This window comes from Aquila chrysaetos (genome assembly GCF_900496995.4).
Source record: "Aquila chrysaetos chrysaetos chromosome W unlocalized genomic scaffold, bAquChr1.4 W_unloc_1, whole genome shotgun sequence".
NCBI classification, from domain to species: domain Eukaryota; kingdom Metazoa; phylum Chordata; class Aves; order Accipitriformes; family Accipitridae; genus Aquila; species Aquila chrysaetos.
The window spans coordinates 114499-137761 of record NW_024470321.1 but is presented as its reverse complement, the minus strand read 5'-3'; the positions used below and the strand labels follow the sequence as shown (position 1 = coordinate 137761).

Here is a 23263-nt window from a genome sequence, read left to right as displayed (position 1 = left end):
TCCAACACATTGCACCATTCCCACTCACTCATTTCACATACCCCTGTGTTTTACATTTCAGCTCACATCACCAGTGGAGGCAGGTTTGCATTCAGACATATACAGTGAACTAGCATTTGTGTTTCCTTCTTGGCATTTCTGCTAGGGGCGGCAATAACAGCTAAGTGGCTGTCGTGGTTTAACCCCAGCCAGCAACTAAGCACCACGCAGCCGCTCACTCGCTCCCCCCCCACCCAGTGGGATGGGGGAGAAAATCGGGAAAAAGAAGCAAAACCCGCGGGTTGAGATAAGAACGGTTTAATAGAACAGAAAAGAAGAAACTAATAATGATAATGATAACACTAATAAAACGACAACAGCAATAATAAAAGGATTGGAATGTACAAATGATGCGCAGTGCAATTGCTCACCACCCGCCGACCGACACCCAGCTAGTCTCCGAGCGGCGATTCCCCGCCCCCACTTCCCAGTTCCTATACTAGATGGGACGTCACATGGTATGGAATACCCCATTGGCCACTTTGGGTCAGCTGCGCTGGCTGTGTCCTGTGCCAACTTCTTGTGCCCCTCCAGCTTTCTCGCTGGCTGGGCATGAGAAGCTGAAAAATCCTTGACTTTAGTCTAAACACTACTTAGCAACAACTGAAAACATCAGTGTTATCAACATTCTTCACATACTGAACTCAAAACATAGCACTGTACCAGCTACTAGGAAGACAGTTAACTCTATCCCAGCTGAAACCAGGACAGTGGCTGTGTGGTGTTTAGTTGCTGGCTGGGGTTAAACCATGACACTGACCTATTCAAACATTCACAAAGAATCCCTTTAGAATGTGACATTTGAATACGGCTCTTCCAGGAAATTATGCGTTTTTAATTGCATACATTGCTAGCAGCCCAGTTTAAAGGACCTCACGGACATGAGCCAATTTCATCTGCCATCCCACGGGCAGCTCTACTGAAAGCACGTACATCCCTGAATGCAGTCATCTGATTGGGATTCTCCTATGAAACACTGTTGATATAAGCAGGATGCAGAAGGGCTGACTGGGAGCAAATCACTTTACTACTCTGAGGCAAAGTTCAAATGTTTCATGTACTCTCCTAGCACCCACTTATGTGTAACACACTGTGTCATGAAAAAATGAATACCACCACAGTTCCTCCCTCCATTTCCTTCCCTTCCTTTTCTGTCAATACTGATGCCTTGAACAAAGGCATGAGAAGGAAAACTTTTACTGTATCGCTGTACTAACGAACTTTTGCTTGCTTGAAAACTTCGAAATTTTGGTAAGTACTAATTAGATAAGAAAAACCTTGAGCTTTGTCAATGGTATGCGCTGCTGGCGGCACCAACAGACAGGAGGCCTCGGGCCTGATGTGCCTTGGGCCCTGATGATAAGCTTTGAGTTCTGCTGAGTTTTTGTAATTAAAACTTGCCAAGGCCAGCTAACTAGGAAAAAGAGATGACCCACACTGCGCGTGACTAAAGGGTGGACACTATGTAAATGATAATATGAATATGCATATGACTAGAACAATATAAATTTTGCTTGCTGTAGGTAATGGTGTGTGGGAACATATTTAGCTAACAGTCACAAGAGCATTCCAGACGCCTTTAGAAGGCCTTGAACAGAATAAACAAGAAGACAAAAATAAGAAAGATATCAATTGGAAGAACACAGGTGCGCATTCCACGATAAAGGGAACTTGGCACAAAGAACCTCAATTCGGCAGTTTATCTTGACCAATTAGACTGAGACAAGTTTCACATGTTCTAGTTAGTATAACCAATTATGTCTTATGTTTATGCGCGTGTACAGTGTTGATATAACCAATCATTAAGTGTAACTAGGCGCATGGACAGCGCGTGAATAATGTGTGCAACCAATAGTAAAATAGCTAAACGCATGTACGGATGTAACCAATGTATAAAATGATGTCTGATGCTCTAGTAAAGGGTCTTCAACTATGATCATATTGATCTGTCGTTGAGTCCATGATTATGCTCCCGCAAGTGGCGCCCGAACAGGGACCCCCAAATTCTGCACTACGTTTGGAGAACGAACAGCAGGATAAGAGGAGGATCGGAGGATCCCGACCGATAGACCGGCTGCCATGGCTGGTGTGCCCATAGAGGCAGGAAGACAGTGCTGTCGTTTTTTCGCCCATCGAGGTGAAGATTCGCCCGTAAAGGAGGCGAGGTGAGAACTCACCCGTAAAGGAGGTGAGCGGTCGGGGGAGGAGATGGGGTCTACGCTTTCCAAAGAAGAAGCAGTAGTTAAGCTCCTCCATATACTCTCAAAGACAGACATAAAATATGATGAAGCTTGTTTAAAGCGGCTTTTACAATGGAGCAAGGACAGAAACCTTTTAATTAGTGTGGGTACAGCTTTTGAGCTTAGTACCCGGGAAGCTATCGGAACCTCCCTATGGGATGAAATTAGTGACGGGTCTAAAGAAGTTAAAGGTCTTGCAACTTTATGGAAATAAATTAAGACAACTCTGCAAGAAATGAAAGCAGATCGTAAAGCATCTGTGTCTGTTTTTGCTGCTCTCTCTCCAACCGCAAGCGAAGGGGAAACGCGGGGAGAAAAACATAATGCAGCGAGAGAGACTTTTGGCTTTCCTGGAGCTTGTCCGCCTGCTCCTGTGCCCTTGACTTCTGCTCCACTCCCTGGGACTGCCGATATTAATCAGCCATCTGACAGTTCCCAAGCCTCCCTAACCGTACGCTTAAAGGAAACCCTACAAAATCAGGAAGCGAGTAAAAATCTGCCTAGGAAAAAACAGCCCCCAGATATCGCCGCTCAACATGAACAAATTATACCTAGCATATACCCTCCGTTGCCTTCGTCTACGCCCGGGTCGCCTCAAGAGCACGAAGAGGGGCCGGAGCTCACTTCGCAGCAGTTGCAGTCAGTAATAGAAAAGCTGGCACAGCTGGAGGCTGCTGTGAAGCGAGAAAAACCGCCAGCCGTATCCTTTGATGCACCCCTTTCCCCCCCACCCTCTTCCTCCTCCTCCTCCTCCTCCTGCTTCAAACCCTCTTTTTTTTACCTCTGCCCCTTCCTTGTCCTACACCTATACCTCTACCTCCTCCACCTCCCAGGGAACCGATCCCCACCTTTCCAGAAACAACGGACCCCCAGAATAGATGGCGAGGAATTATTCGCGATGCCTTAATTGAGGGAGAAATCATAGCAGCTCCCACAGTGTTTCTGGTTATTGCTGGGGCTGGGGGTAGACCTAATCAATGGGTTCCATTTGATTGGAAAATCATAAAAGCAGCAAAGGTTGCAATTGCTCAGTATGGTTTAAAATCTCCTTTTACGCAGGCAGTTTTGTCCCATACATTTTCTGGGTCAACCTTAGCTCCACATGACTCGCGAATGCTTGCTAAAACCTTGTTGTCGACATGGAAATTTATTTATACTGCGCTGGTGCATTTACAGCCGGCAGAGAAAATCATATCAATACAACCTGATACTGCTTTTGAGGAGGCAGTCTGTAAGCAGGCCGCTAACGAGCAGGATTCTGATTCTGATAATAATTCTTTTGCATCAGGCAGGGTGGACTCTGAAAAAGAGCCAGATTTATATCCCTCATTACCTCCACCGCTGCCTCCCGCGGCCTCTGCGTGGCTGCGGCCGCTGCCGTCCCCCACCCCCCCACCCCAATCGCCTGGTACTCCCTCTCCAGGGTCTGCAGAACTTAAAACAGAACCTGGCTTTGCTGCACTACCTGTGTCTCCTTCTCCTACTAACCCCTCTAAGTCTATACCTCTGTCTAATCCATGACGATTCACTTAATAATTTGGGAAAAAATACACATAGTTTGATGCAACGCTGTCGAGAAAAAGCTCGACAGCAAGGAGATACCATGTTTACTTTTCCTGTTGTATGCACACCTGCCTCAAGTAATACAAGAACCTCAAGAGTTAGAGTTGTTAGGATCAGTCATCATGAATCCCTGTGTGATGTTTAATTACACCTATAACACCACTCGAAAGGGTCAGAATGTAAATGCTATTTTGCCTGTATATAGAAATGCTACAGCTTGGTGTAACTATATCTATTCCAGAATATCACACTCTTTTTTCTATTCCAGCTGCTTTACCTGCGGGGATATTTTTTATTTATTTGAGAGAATAGAGCATGGGAGAGGAATTCCATTGAAACTTAACGGGAGGCCATGTAGCCTCGGACGACTTCTGTTACTAACACCCGATATCAATATCATTCACAGTAAAAGGCTCACGATAACTGACACAGGTTTAAGTGGATGGCTAGCAAGTTTGGGAATTACGGGATGGTTGAAAGATTTGCTTATGCATGGCTTAGTTATTTTAATTGTAATATTAGCAGTTGTAATGATTGTACCACGTATCATAAAAATAGTTAAACATATGATTGCAAAAGCATTTCGTGTAACTTGGCTTGCAAAAAACAAACAAACAAAAAAACCCCAAACAAACAAAAAAACCAAACCAAACCAAACCAAAAAAAAACAAAAAGGGGGAATTGTGGGAGATTTCATGGAAAATGGGGAACATTTCTTTGAGCCTGATTATTTAGAGTTAGCATAAGTAGGCCGCAGTTAGCATGAGTGGGCCGGAGTACGTGACAGCTGCAGTATGAACGGACTTTTGAACCGCCAGAGAAACAACGGACATGAGGAACTTGGACAGTGGAGCAATTAATAAACAAGATAACAGAACTGCAGAGGCAAGAAGGAGCTGCAAGAGCTTTAATGCAATTAAGAAAGCTGTCATTTCAGCTTAGAGCATTCAGCTGCGGGATGGGGACTTAGGAGTTGGTTTGTATCTTTGTTAAAAATCGGGGTTTCTTTTATTCTTGTGTATTTTATTAGGTATAATGTTGCTTTTACTGTGTCTAATTAATTGTGTTCATAGATCTTGTAGGTCACCTTGGCCAACATAACAGGTCAAGATTCTCTGTGCATTGCAACCGCATCACAAAGCCCATGAACCAATAGACAGGATGGCTATGACTCGTGCAGCGCGCCTGGCCAGTGAGCGCATGCGTCATAGGCTCCCCATGTTTCAACTGAGGCTAATTTCAGCACCCGCTGGCCACGTGTGCTGAAATCCGTTCCTCTGCAAATGTACAAATACCGGGATTTTCCGAAGAGCATCGGGCTGGTGTACGGCAAGGCCATCGTTGCCTCCGTGGGGACGCCCACGTAAAGCTGGCACCTACCGATTGCTGGGTTGAGTTTGCGGAGCAAGACGGCACAAGAATATCCAAAGAAAACACCTGGATGACCCTGGCTGACGTGACCAGATGCCTCCGTACAGCAACACCAAGCAATCTCTTTTTCACAGGTTTAATAGGGGGTTCCACTGGCATCAACGAAGTTTAAGAACTTATTGATGGAGACCCCTGTGCAGCAGGTTATGGACTCAATGGATGGGAATGCCTGGTTTCCACGGATCGGGCATTCACCCTCGTTGCCACCCCAGGAATCACAAATTCTGGGGTCCCTGAATACAGATTGGTGTAGTATTATCTGACTTACTGTTAGATGTAGATAGTATTAGACACACAACCTTACAAAATAGAGCTGCTCTTAAATCATTAGTTAAGATAGTTTTGATTTATCTCGTAGTGGGTTTGGTTTTTTTGTATTTTAATTTGTGTGCCTTGTATATTGCAATGTGTTTAAAAATTAATTGATAGATCAAGTAAGGCTGTGTTAATTGTCGGAAAACAAAAAAGGGGGAAGTGTGGGAACATATTTAGCTAATGGTCACAAGAGCATTCCAGACGCCTTTAGAAGGCCTTGAACAGAATAAACAAGAAGACAAAAAATAAGAAAGATATCAATTGGAAGAACACAGGTGCGCATTCCACGATAAAGGGAACTTGGCACAAAGAACCTCAATTCGGCAGTTTATCTTGACCAATTAGACTGAGACAAGTTTCACATGTTCTAGTTAGTATAACCAATTATGTCTTATGTTTATGCGCGTGTACAGTGTTGATATAACCAATCATTAAGTGTAACTAGGCGCATGGACAGCGCGTGAATAATGTGTGCAACCAATAGTAAAATAGCTAAACGCATGTACGGATGTAACCAATGTATAAAATGATGTCTGATGCTCTAGTAAAGGGTCTTCAACTATGATCATATTGATCTGTCGTTGAGTCCATGATTATGCTCCCGCAATGGTGTGCATGATAGGTGGAGCGATCCCCCATGCGCCCAGCGCTGCAATAAAGAATGCCTGCTTTCTAAAACTCCAAAATCGAGTCTTAGAGAGTTTCTTTGACCAGCTTTTTTGGTAACAATTTGGCACCCCAGATGGGACCCTGCCTTTGAACATCGACGGCTCCGTGGGATCTCTGGACCTCCAGCCGGCACCGAGGATTTCTCGGGGAGAACCTCTGATCCCCAGACCTGAAGATTTCAAGGCAAGTCCCCTGGAAAGGTGAGAAGGCATTCTTTTCCCTTGGGGTTAGAGTCCCCTGACTGTCTGGGGTTAGAGTCCCTGGACTGTCTGCCTCATCAGAGAGAGGGCTCGTAAAGCCCACAGAGGCTGGACTAGGTGCCTGCGGGGGTTAGAGTCCCCTGACTACGGGGTTAGAGTCCCCGGCTCTAGAGTATCTATGGGGTTAGAGTCCCTGGCCGGCCGGCTGGACCAGTAATGAGCTTGCTTGGGGTTAGAGTCCCCCCAACCAGTAATACTGTTGTGATTGTACAGGGTTAGAGTCCCCGGCCGGTTGGACCGGTAATACTGCTGTGGTTGTGAATGATATAATTGTGCCTGGTTATTGGAACTTGGTTATTGGAAATACAGATTTGTTTTGTTTGCTTGGATCATTTAATTGTTCTGTTATTCATATTTAATATGGGTGGGGTCCCGACAAGGGAAAATTTGATTAAGTATTGTAATCAATGCTGGCCACTGTATAAATTGGATGATGGGGAAAGTGGCCTATGAATGGTACGTTAAATTATAACACCTTATTATAATTAATGTTATTCTTGAGGAGAGAAGGAAAGTGGGATGAAGTGTTGTATGCGGATATGTTCTTTACTTTGAGGAGACATCTGGAGTGGCAAAAGGAATGCGGTATAAATCTTGCACCTAGTGATCCCCTCGTTTTAGCTTTAGAAAAGGAGAAGGGTGAGTGTTAAATTTCCCTGAGCAGAACTAGCAGAACAGGCTAGGGAAAGAAAAAAAAAAAAAAAAAGAAAAAAAAAAGATCAAAACTGGGACTAAAACAATGTAGGAGACTGAGCCGTTTGTCAGACAGGGCTCTGAAATTTAATAGAAACCATTAGGGCATGTGGAGAACTAGGGGTAAATTGGTAAATTGGATTAAAAGTGCAAGAATGCAGGCAGAGACCTGACGAGCGTCCCAGTGATTCTGGGGGACTCAGACAAGCTCTGCTAACAAAATTTTAATGATGCACTCACAATTAGTGTCCTTGTGGGTCAAACGGCCCCTGATTTAGAGAAATAATTTGAGTGTTGCTGTGTTTGTATACAATGAGCATGAAGAAAAGCAGAAAATTGAGCAGAGAAAAAGAAAAAGAAAAAAAAAGAGGAGCAAAGCAACAAGAGGCTGATTTACTGGCAGCCGCTTTTACAAGGAATTTACAAGTGAGATAAGGATTAGGAATGTTAAAAGAAAAAGGAATCAAGTGTGTTTGTGGCTGTGCTGAGAGAAGCGTTTGAAGTAAGCAGTGAGAGAGGACTGATAGGGACTGGAGGAACCTCTCCCAGCGGAACCTCTGGTTATAGCTAAGCTGGGATATGAGGAAATTGAATTTTTGGTAGACACTGGAGCCACCTATTCTGTTTTAAATACTTTAGAGAGAGAATTGAGTAATAAAAAATGTAAATGTCATTGGTGCAACAGGCACCCATGAAACAAGACCCTTCTTTAAACCCTTAAAATTAAAATTGGGGAAACAATGGGTTACTCACCAGTTTTTCTATTTGCCAAATTCTCCGAAAACTTTATTGGGTAGAGATTTACTTGAAAAGGTAGAAGCTGAAATCAGATTCAAGAATGGGGAAGTTGAAATTTTAATCCCAGAATCTAAATATGTCGAAGCCATAGCCTTGTTGTTACAGGATACAAATCCCAAAAGGGACAAGATACCTCGAGAAACAGAAGATGCAGTGATTCCCATCGTTTGGGCAGGAGAAGTTCCAGGAAGGTCTAAGAGAGCAGAACCAGTAAGAATTGATCTAAAACCAGGATCGTCACCGGTAAGAATTAAACAATACCCTTTAAAATTAGAAGCGAGAACTGGCTTGGTACCAATAGTTCAAAAATTCTTCAAATGTAAGTTGCTGGTAGAATGTGAGCCAAAATACAATACACCTATCTTACCAGTAAAGAAAGCTAATGGAAAAGATTACTGTTTAGTCCAGAATCTTAGAGCAATAAATCAGATAGTACAAGATATACATCCAGTAGTTGCAAACCCGTATACATTACTAACTACCCTCACCAGTGAACAAAGCTGGTTTATGGTTTTAGATCTGAAAGATGCCTTTTTCTGCATCCCTTTGGACTCTAAAAGTCAGGAGCTTTTTGCTTTTGAGTGGGAAAATCCTGAAACAGGGCAAAAGACACAATATACTTGGACAGTTCTACCACAAGGCTTCAAGAATAGCCCAACTATTTTTGGAAATCAGCTGGCGAAGGAATTAGAGATTTGGAGAAAAGAAAATGGACAAGGAACTGTATTACAATATGTAGATGACATCTTAATTGCAACAGAAACTCGGGAAATTACTGTGCATGTACCACATATGGTAGCCACAGTTTTAGAACAAAAAGGGGGGCATTGGTTGTCCCCCAGCCGTATGCTGAAATACCAAATGGTACTACTAGTACAAGATGACATCGATCTCAAGACCACTTCAGTTGTAAATCCTGCAGTATTCCTCTCCACTGATCGAGTGGAGAGTTCACCAGAACATGATTGCTTACAAACTGTAGAGAAAATATATGCTAGCCGTCCAGATCTTAAAGATGTTCCATTAGAAAATCCAGACTGGGAGTTATATACTGATGGCAGCAGTTTTGTTCGTGATGGGAAGAGACTGTCAGGATACGTTGTGACAACCTTAGATGGCATAATAGAGGCACGAGCCTTATCTCCCAAAACATCAGCCCAGAAGGCAGAACTAATAGCCTTAACCCGAGCATTGGAACTGAGTGAAGGGAAAAAGGTTAATATTTGGACAGATTCTAAGTATGCTTTTGGAGTTGTACACGCCCATGGAGCCATCTGGAAAGAAAGAGGACTACTATCAGCACAAGGAACTGAAATCAAGCATGCTGCACAAATACAAGAACTATTAGAGAGTATTCAAAAACCGACGGCGGTAGCAATAATGCATTGCAAAGCCCACCAAACAGGAAAAACCCCACCAGAAATAGGTAATCGATTGGCAGATAAAGCTGCCAAAGAGGCTGCAGAAACAGGCATCATGGCATTATTACCAGAAAAAGAAATAACTTTACCAGAAACACCACCTAAATATGATAGTAAAGATGTTAAATTAATAAAAGCCTTACAGGCACAGGAACAAACAGATGGGTGGGCTGTTACACCCACAGGACAAATAGTGATCCCACCCTCATTAATGAGAGAAATTGCTAAACAAGAACATAATAAAGTACATTGGGGAACTGAAAATTTAGTAAAACATCTTCAAAAGATAGTTATAAGCCGAGCAATGACAGAAATTATCCGATCCATCATGGGAAAATGTGAAATTTGTTGTAAAAACAACCCAAGTACTAGCAATAAATTGATTTTGGGGGTTACAAAAGGAGGAAATTCCCCAGGAGACTATTGGCAAATTGATTTTACAGAACTACCTAGAAAAGGGGGATATAGATACATCCTTGTTCTAGTTGATACTTTTACTGGATGGCCAGAAGCTTTTCCCTGTCACACCAATAAAGCCAGAGAAGTAACTAAGATCTTGTTAAAAGAAATTATCCCAAGGTTCGGTGTTCCTTTAGGAATGTCCTCAGACAGAGGACCACATTTTGTTGCTGAAGTTATAAAACAACTGAGTAAAAACTCAGCCATAACATGGGATCTCCATACTCCTTATAGGCCACAGTCAAGTGGAAAGGTAGAAAGAATAAACTATACACTTAAATTGCAGATTGGAAAAATATGTCAGGAAACATCAATGACTTGGATACAAGCACTACCTTTAGCGCTGTTAAGAATCAGAATACAACCTCGTGGTAAAAACAGTTTGAGCCCTTACGAGTTACTTTATGGAAGGCCTTACCAGGCCCCACATATACCAGGAACAATCCACATTAAAGGGCAAACGGACTTGAATAATTACTTAATGTCCTTGGGAAAGACTTTACAGGAATTGCAGAAGTACGTGACAACAAGCAGGCCCTTAGAACTGGATACACCAGCCCATCCATTTCAACCTGGAGACTGGGTCTACATCAAGTCGTGGAATTCGGAGCCGCTGACTGAGAAGTGGAAGGGACCATTCCAGGTACTCCTGACTACTTATACAGCTGTCAAGGTCCGAGGGAAAGGCCCATGGATTCATTATTCCAGGATTAAAAGGGCTCCAACCTCATGGACAGTTGAACAAAAGTCTCCCCTTAAACTGAAATTGAAAAAGTTATGACTGATTTTCATGTTTTGTCTGTAACAATTATGGTAGCAATGAGTCAAGTGTGCCAGATATCATCTTGGGATCTGAACCTCCACTTAATCTTAACACAAAATATAACTCGAATACTCTGCAAAAGTGATTGTTGGATTTGTACCCAAATGCCAACCTCCGGACAAAGCCGAGTCCTACCCTTGATAGGAGTGCCACTGCCAATAAATGTATCATTATTTAACAATCCACAAAATGGTAAGGGACATCCAGACAATGCATGGTGGCCAAGCCTCTCTGGAAAAAGACAAGAAGGAAAGTTACAAGTTACCATGATAAAAGATAATCTAAATTCCACTGTATGCTTATATGGGCCAGGTAATGACTCTCTAAGCTTCTACACCCTTAAGTCTGGAGATGATGGGTGTGAGATTACACTGCTAAACGAAATGACAAAACTTTTGCAGGATGTTTCCAAGGATGTAACAGGACTGGATCATATTGGAGGCCCACACTAAGTCATATAGAGACATCAAATTACTTTGGCCTCCAAGTCCCAGAAGGAAGCAGTTGGTATTGGTTATGCGGAATACATGCTCAAAAAGTACTACCTCCCAATTGGCAAGGAGCATGCACATTAGGAGCCGTAGTCCCCAATATAACAATAATTGACAAGCTACATGAACAGAGCGGATGGGTAAAAACTTTTCTCAAATGAACCAGGAGGGTTCATAACCCCCTTATAGATCGTCCCACAGCATTCCACAGTTTTGCCAGATGGTTTATCCCTTGGCTTGGAGTTAGTGAATTGGAAAAGGCAATAGTAAATATATCAGCTGTAACAGAGGACATTGAAAACAGAACCACTGATGCCATACAGGCATTACAAATTGAAATATCTAGTTTGTCTCATGTAGTGATGCAAAATCGAATGGCTCTTGACTTACTACCAGCTTCACGAGGAGGTGTTTGTACAATTGTTAATACGAGCTGCTGTACATATGTAGATCAAAGTGGCAGAATTTCTACTGATCTAGCAGAGATTTGGAAACAAACAAAAATCTTACATCAAGTTACGAAGGACAATACGTCCTGGGGATTTGAGGAGTTATGGCACAAACTTACCTCATGGCTACCTAATTGGACTTGGTTGAAAAAATCTATTCATTATTGCAATAATTGTAATCTGTGTATGCATCTCAGCCTGTGTAATGATTCAATGCTGTAGCTGTTGTAGTCGAATGTACATGAAAATTAAGTTTGGGTATTGAGGCTTTGGATTTGTAAGTCCAAAGTCTCAATAAAAGGGGGGGGTTGATGCCTTGAACAAAGGCATGAGAAGGAAAAATGGCAGAGATATCTATGACTTCCTAAGTCATAAGAAGGGAACTCAAAATACGTATTAAGGGCGGGAGTAGCTTTGACTCAAAACCCCGCCTTGGCCAGCACCTAGAATCAATTGTAGAACTAGGTTGGGCCAGGGGTATTTTATATCTCTTGGAATCGATGCCTTGTCGATGCCAAAAGCCTTGCTCACGGGCACAGTTGGGCACAGTCATGCGGTACTAACGAACTTTTGCTTGCTTGAAAACTTCGAAATTTTGGTATGTACTAATTAGATAAGAAAAACCTTGAGCTTTGTCAATGGTATGCGCTGCTGGAGGCACCAACAGACAGGAGGCCTCGGGCCTGATGTGCCTTGGGCCCTGATGATAAGCTTTGAGTTCTGCTGAGTTTTTGTAATTAAAACTTGCCAAGGCCAGCTAACTAGGAAAAAGAGATGACCCACACTGCGCGTGACCAAAGGGTGGACACTATGTAAATGATAATATGAATATGCATATGACTAGAACAATATAAATTTTGCTTGCTGTAGGTAACGGTGTGCACGATAGGTGGAGCGATCCCCCGTGCACCCAGCGCTGCAATAAAGAATGCCTGCTTTCTAAAACTCCAAAATCGAGTCTTAGAGAGTTTCTTTGACCGGCTTTTTCGGTAACAATACAACGTATTTTAATTCCATCTTTCTGGAACACAACTCTGTCCTGTGCATAATGCTGCCAGCCCACAACTCTATGCACTGACCAAAACGAAGAAAGAAGATTCAGCTCAAGCATATTTGCAATTGAAAAGACTGTTTCTCTACTGTTCAGCCCTTTCCCCACCATACATTTTAGAACAATGTGTACTGTACTTTTTGTAGTGTTATGAGACTCCTGCATTATATGGCAAAAGGAGGCCAGCTAATGGCACGAGCAGCAGCCTATGGTCTGCAGTCCCTTGGTTAACTATTAAATTCTTTGTAATGTCAACAGTTTCTTATGCTCACATAACCCAGAATAAGACTAACCGTGGCCAAAACACTGATGAGCCCTGAAAACTAAGCAAATTGAGGAGGCTGAGGATGTTTGCGACAACACAAAAGCATGCTTGACATATAAGAGACGAAATGTTCTCTTCAGGTGAGCCAGCATGCAAAACACAAGTCTCCAGCTACCAGCTCAGCTACATTGAAGTTTACACTACACCCTGTGGCAAACTCACTGCCACAAGCTCCAATCAAGCACCTAATTCAGAAGTCTGCTGGGATTACGGCATTCGTCAAAACACGTACTTCGTGCAGCAGCAGCTGAAAAGTTTTATTACACAGATGTATTTAGTATTTCTTAGAAGTAGTATTATCGGCTCCTAACAAAGTTATTTATGCTCACTGTACACTACACTTGCAAATCTTTCACTGAGGCTCTGGCATTTTCCCAGAACTGAATGAACGGTCGTGAACCATTTGCAAGCATCGACCTCACAAGTGTATTTCCTCCATCTGCAGTGAAATGCCTGTGCTTTTCAGCTCCTGTTCCTATGATAAAAATCATTCTCCAATCACCAAAGAGACAATATATTTAACAACTAACTACCCGCTCCTATGGCCAGTTGATAGGTGAGGAGAACAGGAAAATATACTCCAGCATCCTCATAAAACTCAACATCAACAAATCAGAAATAACAAAACCTTATTATTGTTTTGATATGATGTACTGAAGTTAAAGAAATTAAAACAAGTTCTCATGCTGCTTCCTGATAAAGGAAACACTCCCACTAAAATACATTTTTTTCCTTTTAAGTGTTGCTGTTGTTTCAAATAAAAACTAAGACTTCCAATATTGTACAGAAAATGTTTGCCTTCATCCACTTTCCAGCAATTTGTATGTATTCTATTTCTCCCCTTCTGATAGTTTCTGTAGTTAAACTTTATTTTCTTTAACCAGGAGAATATGATCACAATTTTAAGAGGAAAACCCAGAGCCATCTACAGTACCTCAACACTTGTCTGGTCCTTCATTGTCTATGCCCTGAATATCCCTTTAACAAAATACAACCTCCTATTTTCACTGCAACTAGTTTCCACTCTATTTGAGAGCATGCTGACAACCTACTATACTTGCTCAATACTAACTACTAAAGATAAATACCAGACAGGGCTATTAGATCACAAAAATCTAATCCTTCTCAGCTTAAACAACATTTCACTCACCTGCTCCTAACTTGTATCTGACTAGAGAACGCCACATTTAAACAAAAATATTCTTCAGAAAAACACCTGGTCTTTATCTGCAGACAGCAAATACATCAACTTCCTTGGTTGTTTTAATCATTAGTCATGCTGCTAGAATTGTTTATTATACATTTAAATGCACAGCTCCATTTTCCAGCCACAGGTTCATATTATGCCTTTTTCTGCTAGACTAAAACCAGAGCCCATCATACGCTAATAACGTAACCTTTTCAGATTCAGTAAACTAAAAATCTCACTCTCAAGCACCAATTCTATCAGTAAATAATTTTCAGCTATTTTCCACAACTTCTGTTTTGTAAAAGCAATGAATAATTGGACACAGTACTTCAGAATCAAGTTCAGGAGAGTCTACATACATAAATCAAGAATGATTAAGAGACAGGGAAGAGTGCGCCTACAGGCAAAAAGACTACAATAAGCTTTTTTTACCACAGCATCAGCCCTTTAGGAGATCATGCTGAGCTGTTCTTTTTTCATCATCCACTACAATCCTGAAAATTTTTCAGTTGCTGCTTTCCAGAAAAAAGCCCCTTGTTCTGGAGGTGCGCCTTTATTCCTATAAAACAAATGGGCACTTGGCTATATTAAAGCATTTGTCATTTGAACAGGTTAAGTCTAGCAGAGGTCCAAATTTCTCTGCATGACTAGCTTACTTTTAATTGCCATTCCAATAATTTTTGGATTTCCCACACATTTTATTCAGCAGTGATTATATTTTTACTTCCAAATCATTGATAAAGACACTAGATGGCATCTGGCCTGGGACTGGATTCCTTTATAGCCCTCCTAGAAATGCTCACATTCAATAAGGGTCCTCCTGCAAAAGATTTATTGGCTGAAATTTGCAAGGCAGATTTTAATCCACTTAATGTGTTTTGTGATAGCATGTAATTATTTTTAGAACAAAAGATGTAGATCAAATCTCTTACAAGGACATACTCTATCTTCACAGTTAACTTGTAATTTACTTAAAGACCAAGATCAGGTTTATCTGAAGTGGACCTATTTTCCATAAAACCACTGAATGGCACGAGCTGTATTCTTACACTTCTTTTTTTTTAAATCAGATGATAAATCAATTTTTCCTTTATTTTTTCCCCCAGGGATGTTTTGGGCTAATTTGTCTGCAGCTCGCCATTTCATTCACTCTTTCTGAACATCAGCACATGAACAACTTTCTCCTAGGTTACAGGGATTTTTCCAGCACTCTAAAATCAATAAAAATTAACAACAGGCTAGAGATTTCATCTGCTGCTCTTTCAAGATTCATGTGCAAATTACTCAGGTTTAATAATTAATTAAAAAAAATTTATATCCCTAGTCAGCATTGCTCAACACCCCTCCTGTACTACAAATGCTGTATTGTACCAGCATCAAACAGGGGTGAGAACAAGGCCATAAATTTTCACTATCCTTAGCCCTTAGTCCACCTCTAGCATATACTGCAGAAATAGAGGACAGGTTTAAAAAAGATGCCAGCTTTTGATGGCAGTAACTGATACAGAAAACCTAGGAATTTTAGAGTTTCTTTTAATTTTTTCGAAAGACACAGCCCTCTCATTAGGTAAGGACAGATTTTTTTATATCTGGTATATGACACATTCACACATTTCTAGGGATAACACTGACACGCCACCCTACAGGAGGAGGCAAAAGGGATGACTTCCGAGACAACTTGAAATAATGGATGTTCCTATAAAATATGAAAAACTTCTTAAAAGCTAAGTTTTCCTTTCCATATTTCTTGCTATCTAGTTTGTTTTCTGAGCTGCTTAAGCTTTAATACCTGAAAACTTAAAATCACAAATGCAATTTTCACCCATGTGATGATCACGAATGCCAAATATTTTGCAGACATGAAGACATCTCTTGCTTGATAAAGAATGAGAACCAAAATTGTTGTAGTACTTTAGACAACACATCATGATGAAACAACAGGAATGAAGCAATTAAGTGCTAACTTCAGCATACTACTAGCTCCTTTCTTAATATTATGAACATGAAGTGGACTAAGTGGAACAATTATGCAGATTTCAAACAAAAAGCATCAAATGAGGAGTCTAAAGTTGATAGTAAGCTTCAGCACTTAATTACATAAAAGTCTTGTGATAATAGGGCTTTAAATACCTACACAATAGTAGGGGGAAGTATGCAGTTAACACCCATCAGCATTGAGCAGTGAAGAACTATAATTCACAAATACTTAATTTGGGATAAAACTTAAAATTTTATTATCTATGTATTGTCCACCCAGCAAAATAAATTAATATTTCTTGATTAAATTTTATTTTAAAAATAAGCTTATCTAAATATATATATATTTAAACAGGAATTACATCAAGAAACACAGTAAGAAATATCATTGCGTGCCTACAGCAAAGTATCACTTCGAACAGTTTTTGAAGACAACACAGAAACTCTGAAAAAGGTAAATAATCAATTGGTATATCCAACAAGGTACACTTACATCTTCATTCCAGTCTTCTGCTGTCCATTCTTCTATTGAGTTTTTCCACGCTCCTATTGTAATTTGGGGAAGGAAAGAAAACAGTTACAAGCTAAAAGCACAATGTTGTATTTCAACCCTTCTGCTTTATAAGCAATCCTGTTTTCATTATGAAAACAAAGCAAGGAGATGGTGGTTGGAAACATGGGAAGCTCTAGAAAATTGGTCTGCAGATTTAAAATTTTGGGAGGGTTTTTTTCCCCCTTTAATTTCTGATTTCAGGCATTTCTTAGCCACTATGGTACCAGACATAATTTGCATGAATGCATGTCTGCAACCAGTGATTAATCCCAAACACTGGAAAAACTTCCTCCTACGTCCCCAATGACAGCAAGAGGTTACTCAACCCTCCCACGGGATCTCCCAGTTTCATGCACAAATTTATACAGAGCCTGAACAAAACACAACCATGACACCTGCTCCATAATCCTACTTTCAACATACTCAGATTCAAGACCTAAGGTATGCCTCTGGAGGCTCCTTTCCAACCTGTTAACTCTCTCCTCAGGGCAAAACAACCCCAATCCCTTCCCCTGATAGAGCAATTTTATTTTAAAACATAAATAATTCATATAACGGCAGCAGAAGAGTCAATAAGCTTCCACTGTAGCTGCAAAACACTTCTTCCCGTAACTTGTGGCAGAGTTTATTTGGCAAACACTGGCGCACAGCATGCGGCAATGGGAAAACTACAGGAAACAATCCTACAGATGCAAAAACCTGATCCCTTCCATAGGAAACAGCAGGCACAGACATGCAAGAGCAATAAAAGGACTGAAGGCCTTGCCCACCAGTGTAAGCATAGGGAAGGTTATCCCAGCAACAACCAGAGCTTTCATTTAAACTACATAACCCCGAGTGAAGAAAATACCAGCAGTAAAGTTCCTGCTACCATCACCTTTGATCAAGTACAGAAGCAAAAGAACTACTGCTTTAATCATCTCCTTTTACTTAACCAGGAACCCTCTGAGACACATTCATCCAGAAACAAGCCCCCTGAAGACAGCATCAAATCCAGTTTGTACTAATGTCATCACTACATTAGTGCATTCTTTTGTACACCTTTACAAAGCAGCGTCTTGGGCAGAGGAGGGTCGAATGGCACTAATCCAGTGAGGCAAACAGGCCTACCACGAAGACATACACACAGTGGGGAGAAGGGAGGGAGTTTATACCTTGGAATCCAAAATTATTTGGCAGGTCCTGAGCAAGGTAACATCTGCTCTGTGTTGGCTCTGTGGAGCAATACAGAGTTGCCTGAAACATCTTGTGCTCACATTTAACCAGGAGGTTTCTACATATCGAGGCACTTGAAAAATAACTAATAATCATATCCGAGCACAGCAAAATTACAACAATGCCTCAAATTTCTAGACTAATCCACACATTTCCACAGAAATTTTGGAAAAGAGGAAAAGCCCAACAAGCAGCAGTTTTTAGAGAAACAGTTGATTTTCTTTCCCTCCCCCTGACCAGCACAGGATCCCTTCCTCTGATATTTCTTTTTTAAAGAAATACATCCTGGTATTTGCCCTGCTTATATTTGTCTCCCATCAGTCAGAGCAAGGCCTGCCTCTGTAGAAGACAAACCTCAAGTTGGTGTCAGAACTCTAACAATGGAGCTTGGAGTCTGCTAAAACAAACACAAAAAGAGCTCAGACAAATCAAGCCCAACTCTTGAGCATCCCCCACCACCTTTGGGAGACCAAGCCTGTTTGGAATAATACTTGGGACATTTTCCTGACATTCAGTTTAAACGTTTACCTGTTGCTCCTACTTATGACCATGGTTCTGTGAGTTTACTCTTTTTAAATACTGGACACAACCCTTCACCCTTTTATTAGTTTACCCAAGCTAAGTTTATTATTGTTGCTTATTAACACTCTACCTTCCCAACTCAATCCTTCCAGCCTCAGTTATTTCACTGCTCTTCTCTGCACTAAATCCAGTTTGCTAACACCTTCCTCCTATTGATGGGATTTTAAGTCTGATCTTGCCACAAGTGTATCAATTTCCTTTTAGTCCAAAATCCACCTTGGCATTATTGCAACTCCATATATCCTCTTCCCAACCTTTACCCCCAAGCCTTGCAAAGCATCACAATTTAAGAGTTCTCTGTTTTCCACAGAAATTATGCTTTGTGTTTTCAAGGATCCTTGTCATAGCAACTTCAACCTAGATGGCTATCTGTGACTCTTTCCTGTTTCCCTTTGTAACAAGTTTAGTTTTAGAAAGTTATAAAGCCAATAAAAAGTATACTATATGTTTTCAGCAAGTCTTCAGCTATTTTCCTCCAATTCCTCACTTCTTGTCACACTGTTTGATTTTTTTTTCTCCTTTTTTGAATAATCAGCCATAGATATTAGCCCCCAAATAATTTTATTTTGGTCTATTCCAAACTTATGTACTAATCCTTTCCTTCTGGATTACACTCACATTCTAGAATGACCTGAAGGTTTCCTTAAAATGTTCCTTCTGACTTTTACAGCAGTTCTAAAAAAACCAACAACTTCCTTGTAACTTCCAAGCTACACGATTCCCTTCTTCCCCCTTGACAGTTACACTATAATTTATTTTTTCTTTCTTGTCGTTCTTCAGTTTCAGAGTCATTTAAGGCTGCTCATAACCAAGATAATAATGAATGAAGTTTTTCTGTGAAATTTATGAAACTCTATCAAAGTAGAGGTATTGGAAAATTACCAGAATACAATACCATTTTTATAACCTACTTTGAGAAGTGACCACCTCCAACATAATTTATAAGAACTGCTGTGATTTGATGTTCAGGATCTCCCACTGACTTGCACATTACAAAAAAAGGTAAGAGACTGAACACTCAGCATGCCTGTAAGAAAATATCACGCTGTTCAAGTTTATTCCATTTTGGATGAGGATTGGTCATTTTGTTTCCTCCCACCTGTCCCTTCTCTTTGCCTTTCAGTTGTACATTACTTCGATAAAATTTAGGATGCAGGAAAACCGATGCTGAATTATTTGGAATACAATTACATTTAAATGTTATGAACCATTAAAGATTCACCCTTTACTCTCTTTTTTATTTCAACCAACAACACTAAATTTTACCTCCACAGAACCAGCTAGCTTTTCTATAGGATTACACAATGGTGCACCTAGAAACACCTTTCATTCAGGCTACTTCAATTCCTCTGGCATCTGCAACGATTCAGGACAAGAGGTTCTAGAGCGCTTTCAGAGCACATATGGGGGCAACTACATTTTGGAAACAAATAGCGTATTTCTTTTTAATTGAAAATGTTGATGTTGATCCTTTCCCAGCACTGGCTTAAAGAGGAAATACTTAGTAAATACTCAGAACTCCACAGAGAGTCTATATTTGCATGATGTCTTCAGAAAACATTTTGATACACAAAGCTGGTTTTGTTTCTCCAGGTAGTTGCCCAGTTATCTCCTTTTTAATGTAACTGCAAATGAAAGACACTAATTTTCCAAGTAGCTAGTATGAGCTAATTTTGTTTTCTTTTTTTTTTTTTTTTTTTAAGATGAAAGAAGAAATGGGACTGGGTAATGAGGAATAAAGAGAGGGATTTCCATCCTGCCCTTCCTCTGTGTATACTCTTATCTGACATCCTTCACTAGCCCACTGCAGGCTTTATGGATTTCCATACATGTACATTCCCCTCATTCACATCTTTAGTAACTCCACATTGGTAACTTACTTATTACTGGGACTGTTGATTTGTAACTAACATAACAGCACTGTAAATTAAGGGAAAAAAAAAAAACAATTGAAAACTAATATTTGTGATTAACAAGCCAAATCAACAGCTCAACTTTGTACAACCTGCTTCCAGCCTCACACCTTGCCTGCCACTCCTTCCCCCTACCCCTGCTTCCATCTTCCTTCCCAGCACTCTCTCTTCTGCTTTAAAACTACTACCCCAGCTGCAGCCTCCTCTAATAACCCTCAAGATGCTTTCCATCACAAGGTTGAAAGTGCTTCCCACTTGAACAAAACTAAATGATTCAATTTTAAAGCCTACTCTTTTTAAAGAGATCTCTTCTTTTTGGCTCAGGGACTTATTTCTGACATTCTTACAGCTTGTCTAAAGAAGAAACACTGTAAAAATAAAGCTCTTCCTATAGTCATATAGAGAGAGACATTTTTGTTTTGTCAATTACAGTGCCTTTTCCATTTGGACTGAAAGAAAATTAAGATTAGCAGCAAAAAGGTACTTAGCACCCAGAAAGAACATTCACACTTAACTAGTTTACTTTAAATTTCCACCAACCAAATGATTTTGCAGGAACTCCCCACACTGACACTCACTCATTCATACCCCTAAGAACCATTAATCTGACAAGGCCAGGGAAAATTCCCAAATGCTTTCTCACACCTTCTCCATACCATGCCCCCCAACTTTCCATACATGCCTTAAGTTGCATTACTGAAGTTCAGTGCAGTTCTCGGTGACATGTGCACAGCCTAACAGCAAAAACACACTTGGCATCCAAAAAGAAGTTCCACACATCAACTAGTACACTTTGAATTTCCACCAATCTGTTTGCTCAGCAGCAAACCCCTCATGTAGACACATTTGTACTCTTACAGGGATCTGTTTAGCCACGCTGAGCTACTCTCATTCCTAGGCAGAATTCTTCCATTACTGAAGACTGAGGAGATGCCTACAAGAAGGAACAGAGGTTGCCATAGGGGAGGCACATGAAGGCTACCCAGAGTTAGCAGGGAGGGTCACAAAACATTCAAGCTCACTTGGGAAGTGGAGCACAAGTCATTTGTAAGCCACAGCCTTACAGTTGCATTCATTAATAACTAACCAGTGAATTTTCTACCTCTGGTCCAGTCTCCTCATGCCTTTCTTGTATTGTCTTTTTTCTTTAGTTAACCTTATTGCTTCTGCAATACTTGTGACAACATACCCTGCCCTCTGCTACCATATAGCAAACAACAGTATCAGTATTCCTAGGGGAATTTTCAAGTCATTAGGTGTCCTTCTAACTCATTATCTGATAAACTTATTTGAAAAACTAACATGAGTGAAAATAAAAAGTGCGTTTCTGTTTGCGCTATAGCACCAAGTCATTTCAAAAGTAATTCCTTGGAAAGATGACATAATTTGGCAAAAGAGCTCCCTTTCAATAACCATTAATATACTCAGTGCCACTCTCCCACACTGGACTAGAAGGCACTCAGAGTGACAAAACAGCTGCCTAATAAGCCCTCCTAAACTCTGAGCCTGTTATTGTCTTCTCTGGTTAAGTGGAAAATGGCTTGTATAAAGTTTAGAAAGCTGCATCTCAAGAGACTCACAGCAGAGCTCAACGGAGCACACCCTGGCCTCCAGTATCAGTCTTTTCCTTCCACCCTTGACACAGGGGTTGATGAAAAATCTGAGTAGGCTTCAGCAATGAAGAGATCAGAAAAGTTACCCTTTGCTGGGGTTAAAAAAAAAAACAAACAAAAAAACTCTCCTATCACTCGATGGTTCCCAAGTGTGGACAATAACATACATGAATTTCTCCATCCTGACACAGGGTTTCCTTTGTATTCATCTCCTGTCACAGACTATGGGAAGCAGCAAGGTATCCTGTTTTCCCCAATCACAGACAAGCAGGTCACATTCTTCATTTCTGAATCACCACAAGACCACTGTTAAGCAGTTCCTTTCCAAACTATGTCTGTCTCTTGTCTTTAGCCAGGAGTACGTACTTCAAACTTGAAACTTCATACAGAAACACACAGCTGCCTCTATCTTCAGACAGGCAGACTGCTCTTTTGGCTTCCATTCAAGTGCCTACTCATGCTTTAGTTAATTCTTCTCTTCAAAGGTGGCAGATCTTGGAACTCTCCTCCATCCCAGAAACTCACATCCTTACATTCTTGCATTGTACAAGTGGGGCTGCCAAAGCCATCCCAGTGTCACTGAGTGGATTCATGTTTGTAAACAGTTTTTCTTTTCTTTTTCTTCTTCTACTTAGATATTCACACCCTACTGCCCAATGCCTGTGGACCAATCATTTTTAGTAGGACTTGCACTCCTTAACTACATTAGGTGAGCTCTTAAGCAGTACTTAAGATATCTAAACAGTTCTTCACAAAGAAGGTTCTTCCAATAACACTTCAAATCCCTTTGTCTCTCAAGGGATTGTTAGTACCAAAACAAAAAAATTGCAAATTGCCTTCCTTTCATTCTAACCAGAGCGTCACTCAGGCTACAGCATGTGCTCTGCGCATTAGTAGCAGTTAAGCTATAAAAATGAACTAATATCTGTGTCATGTGAGATGTATTCACTTTTTCAGAAGTTAATTGAACACTAACAAAATGGTTATTTTAACTGCAATTTGCTACAGGTCTTCATTCCAATCCTTCCACTTCTTGAAGCATCTTACCAGTTCCATCATCTGCATCATTCTGACCAGTCTCCCAAGTCTCTGATTTTGTCCCAAAGCCATCAGTGGCAGAAGACTCTGTATAGTCTGCAGGGTTAAATGTCCTAGAGTTTTAAAAGTTAAGAAATGGAAGAGAACACATGGATC

General features: G+C 40.8%; 1 protein-coding gene across 1 annotated transcript in view; it reads right to left on the bottom strand.

Moving 5' to 3' along the window:
- Positions 1–23263, bottom strand: part of LOC115338108 (ubiquitin-associated protein 2-like) — a 68701-nt gene that overhangs the window by 19184 nt on the left and 26254 nt on the right. The window contains 3 exon segments of the mRNA XM_041121355.1: positions 16687–16739; positions 17901–17960; positions 23117–23220. Of these exon segments, the coding sequence (XP_040977289.1) occupies positions 16687–16739; positions 17901–17960; positions 23117–23220 (217 nt within the window).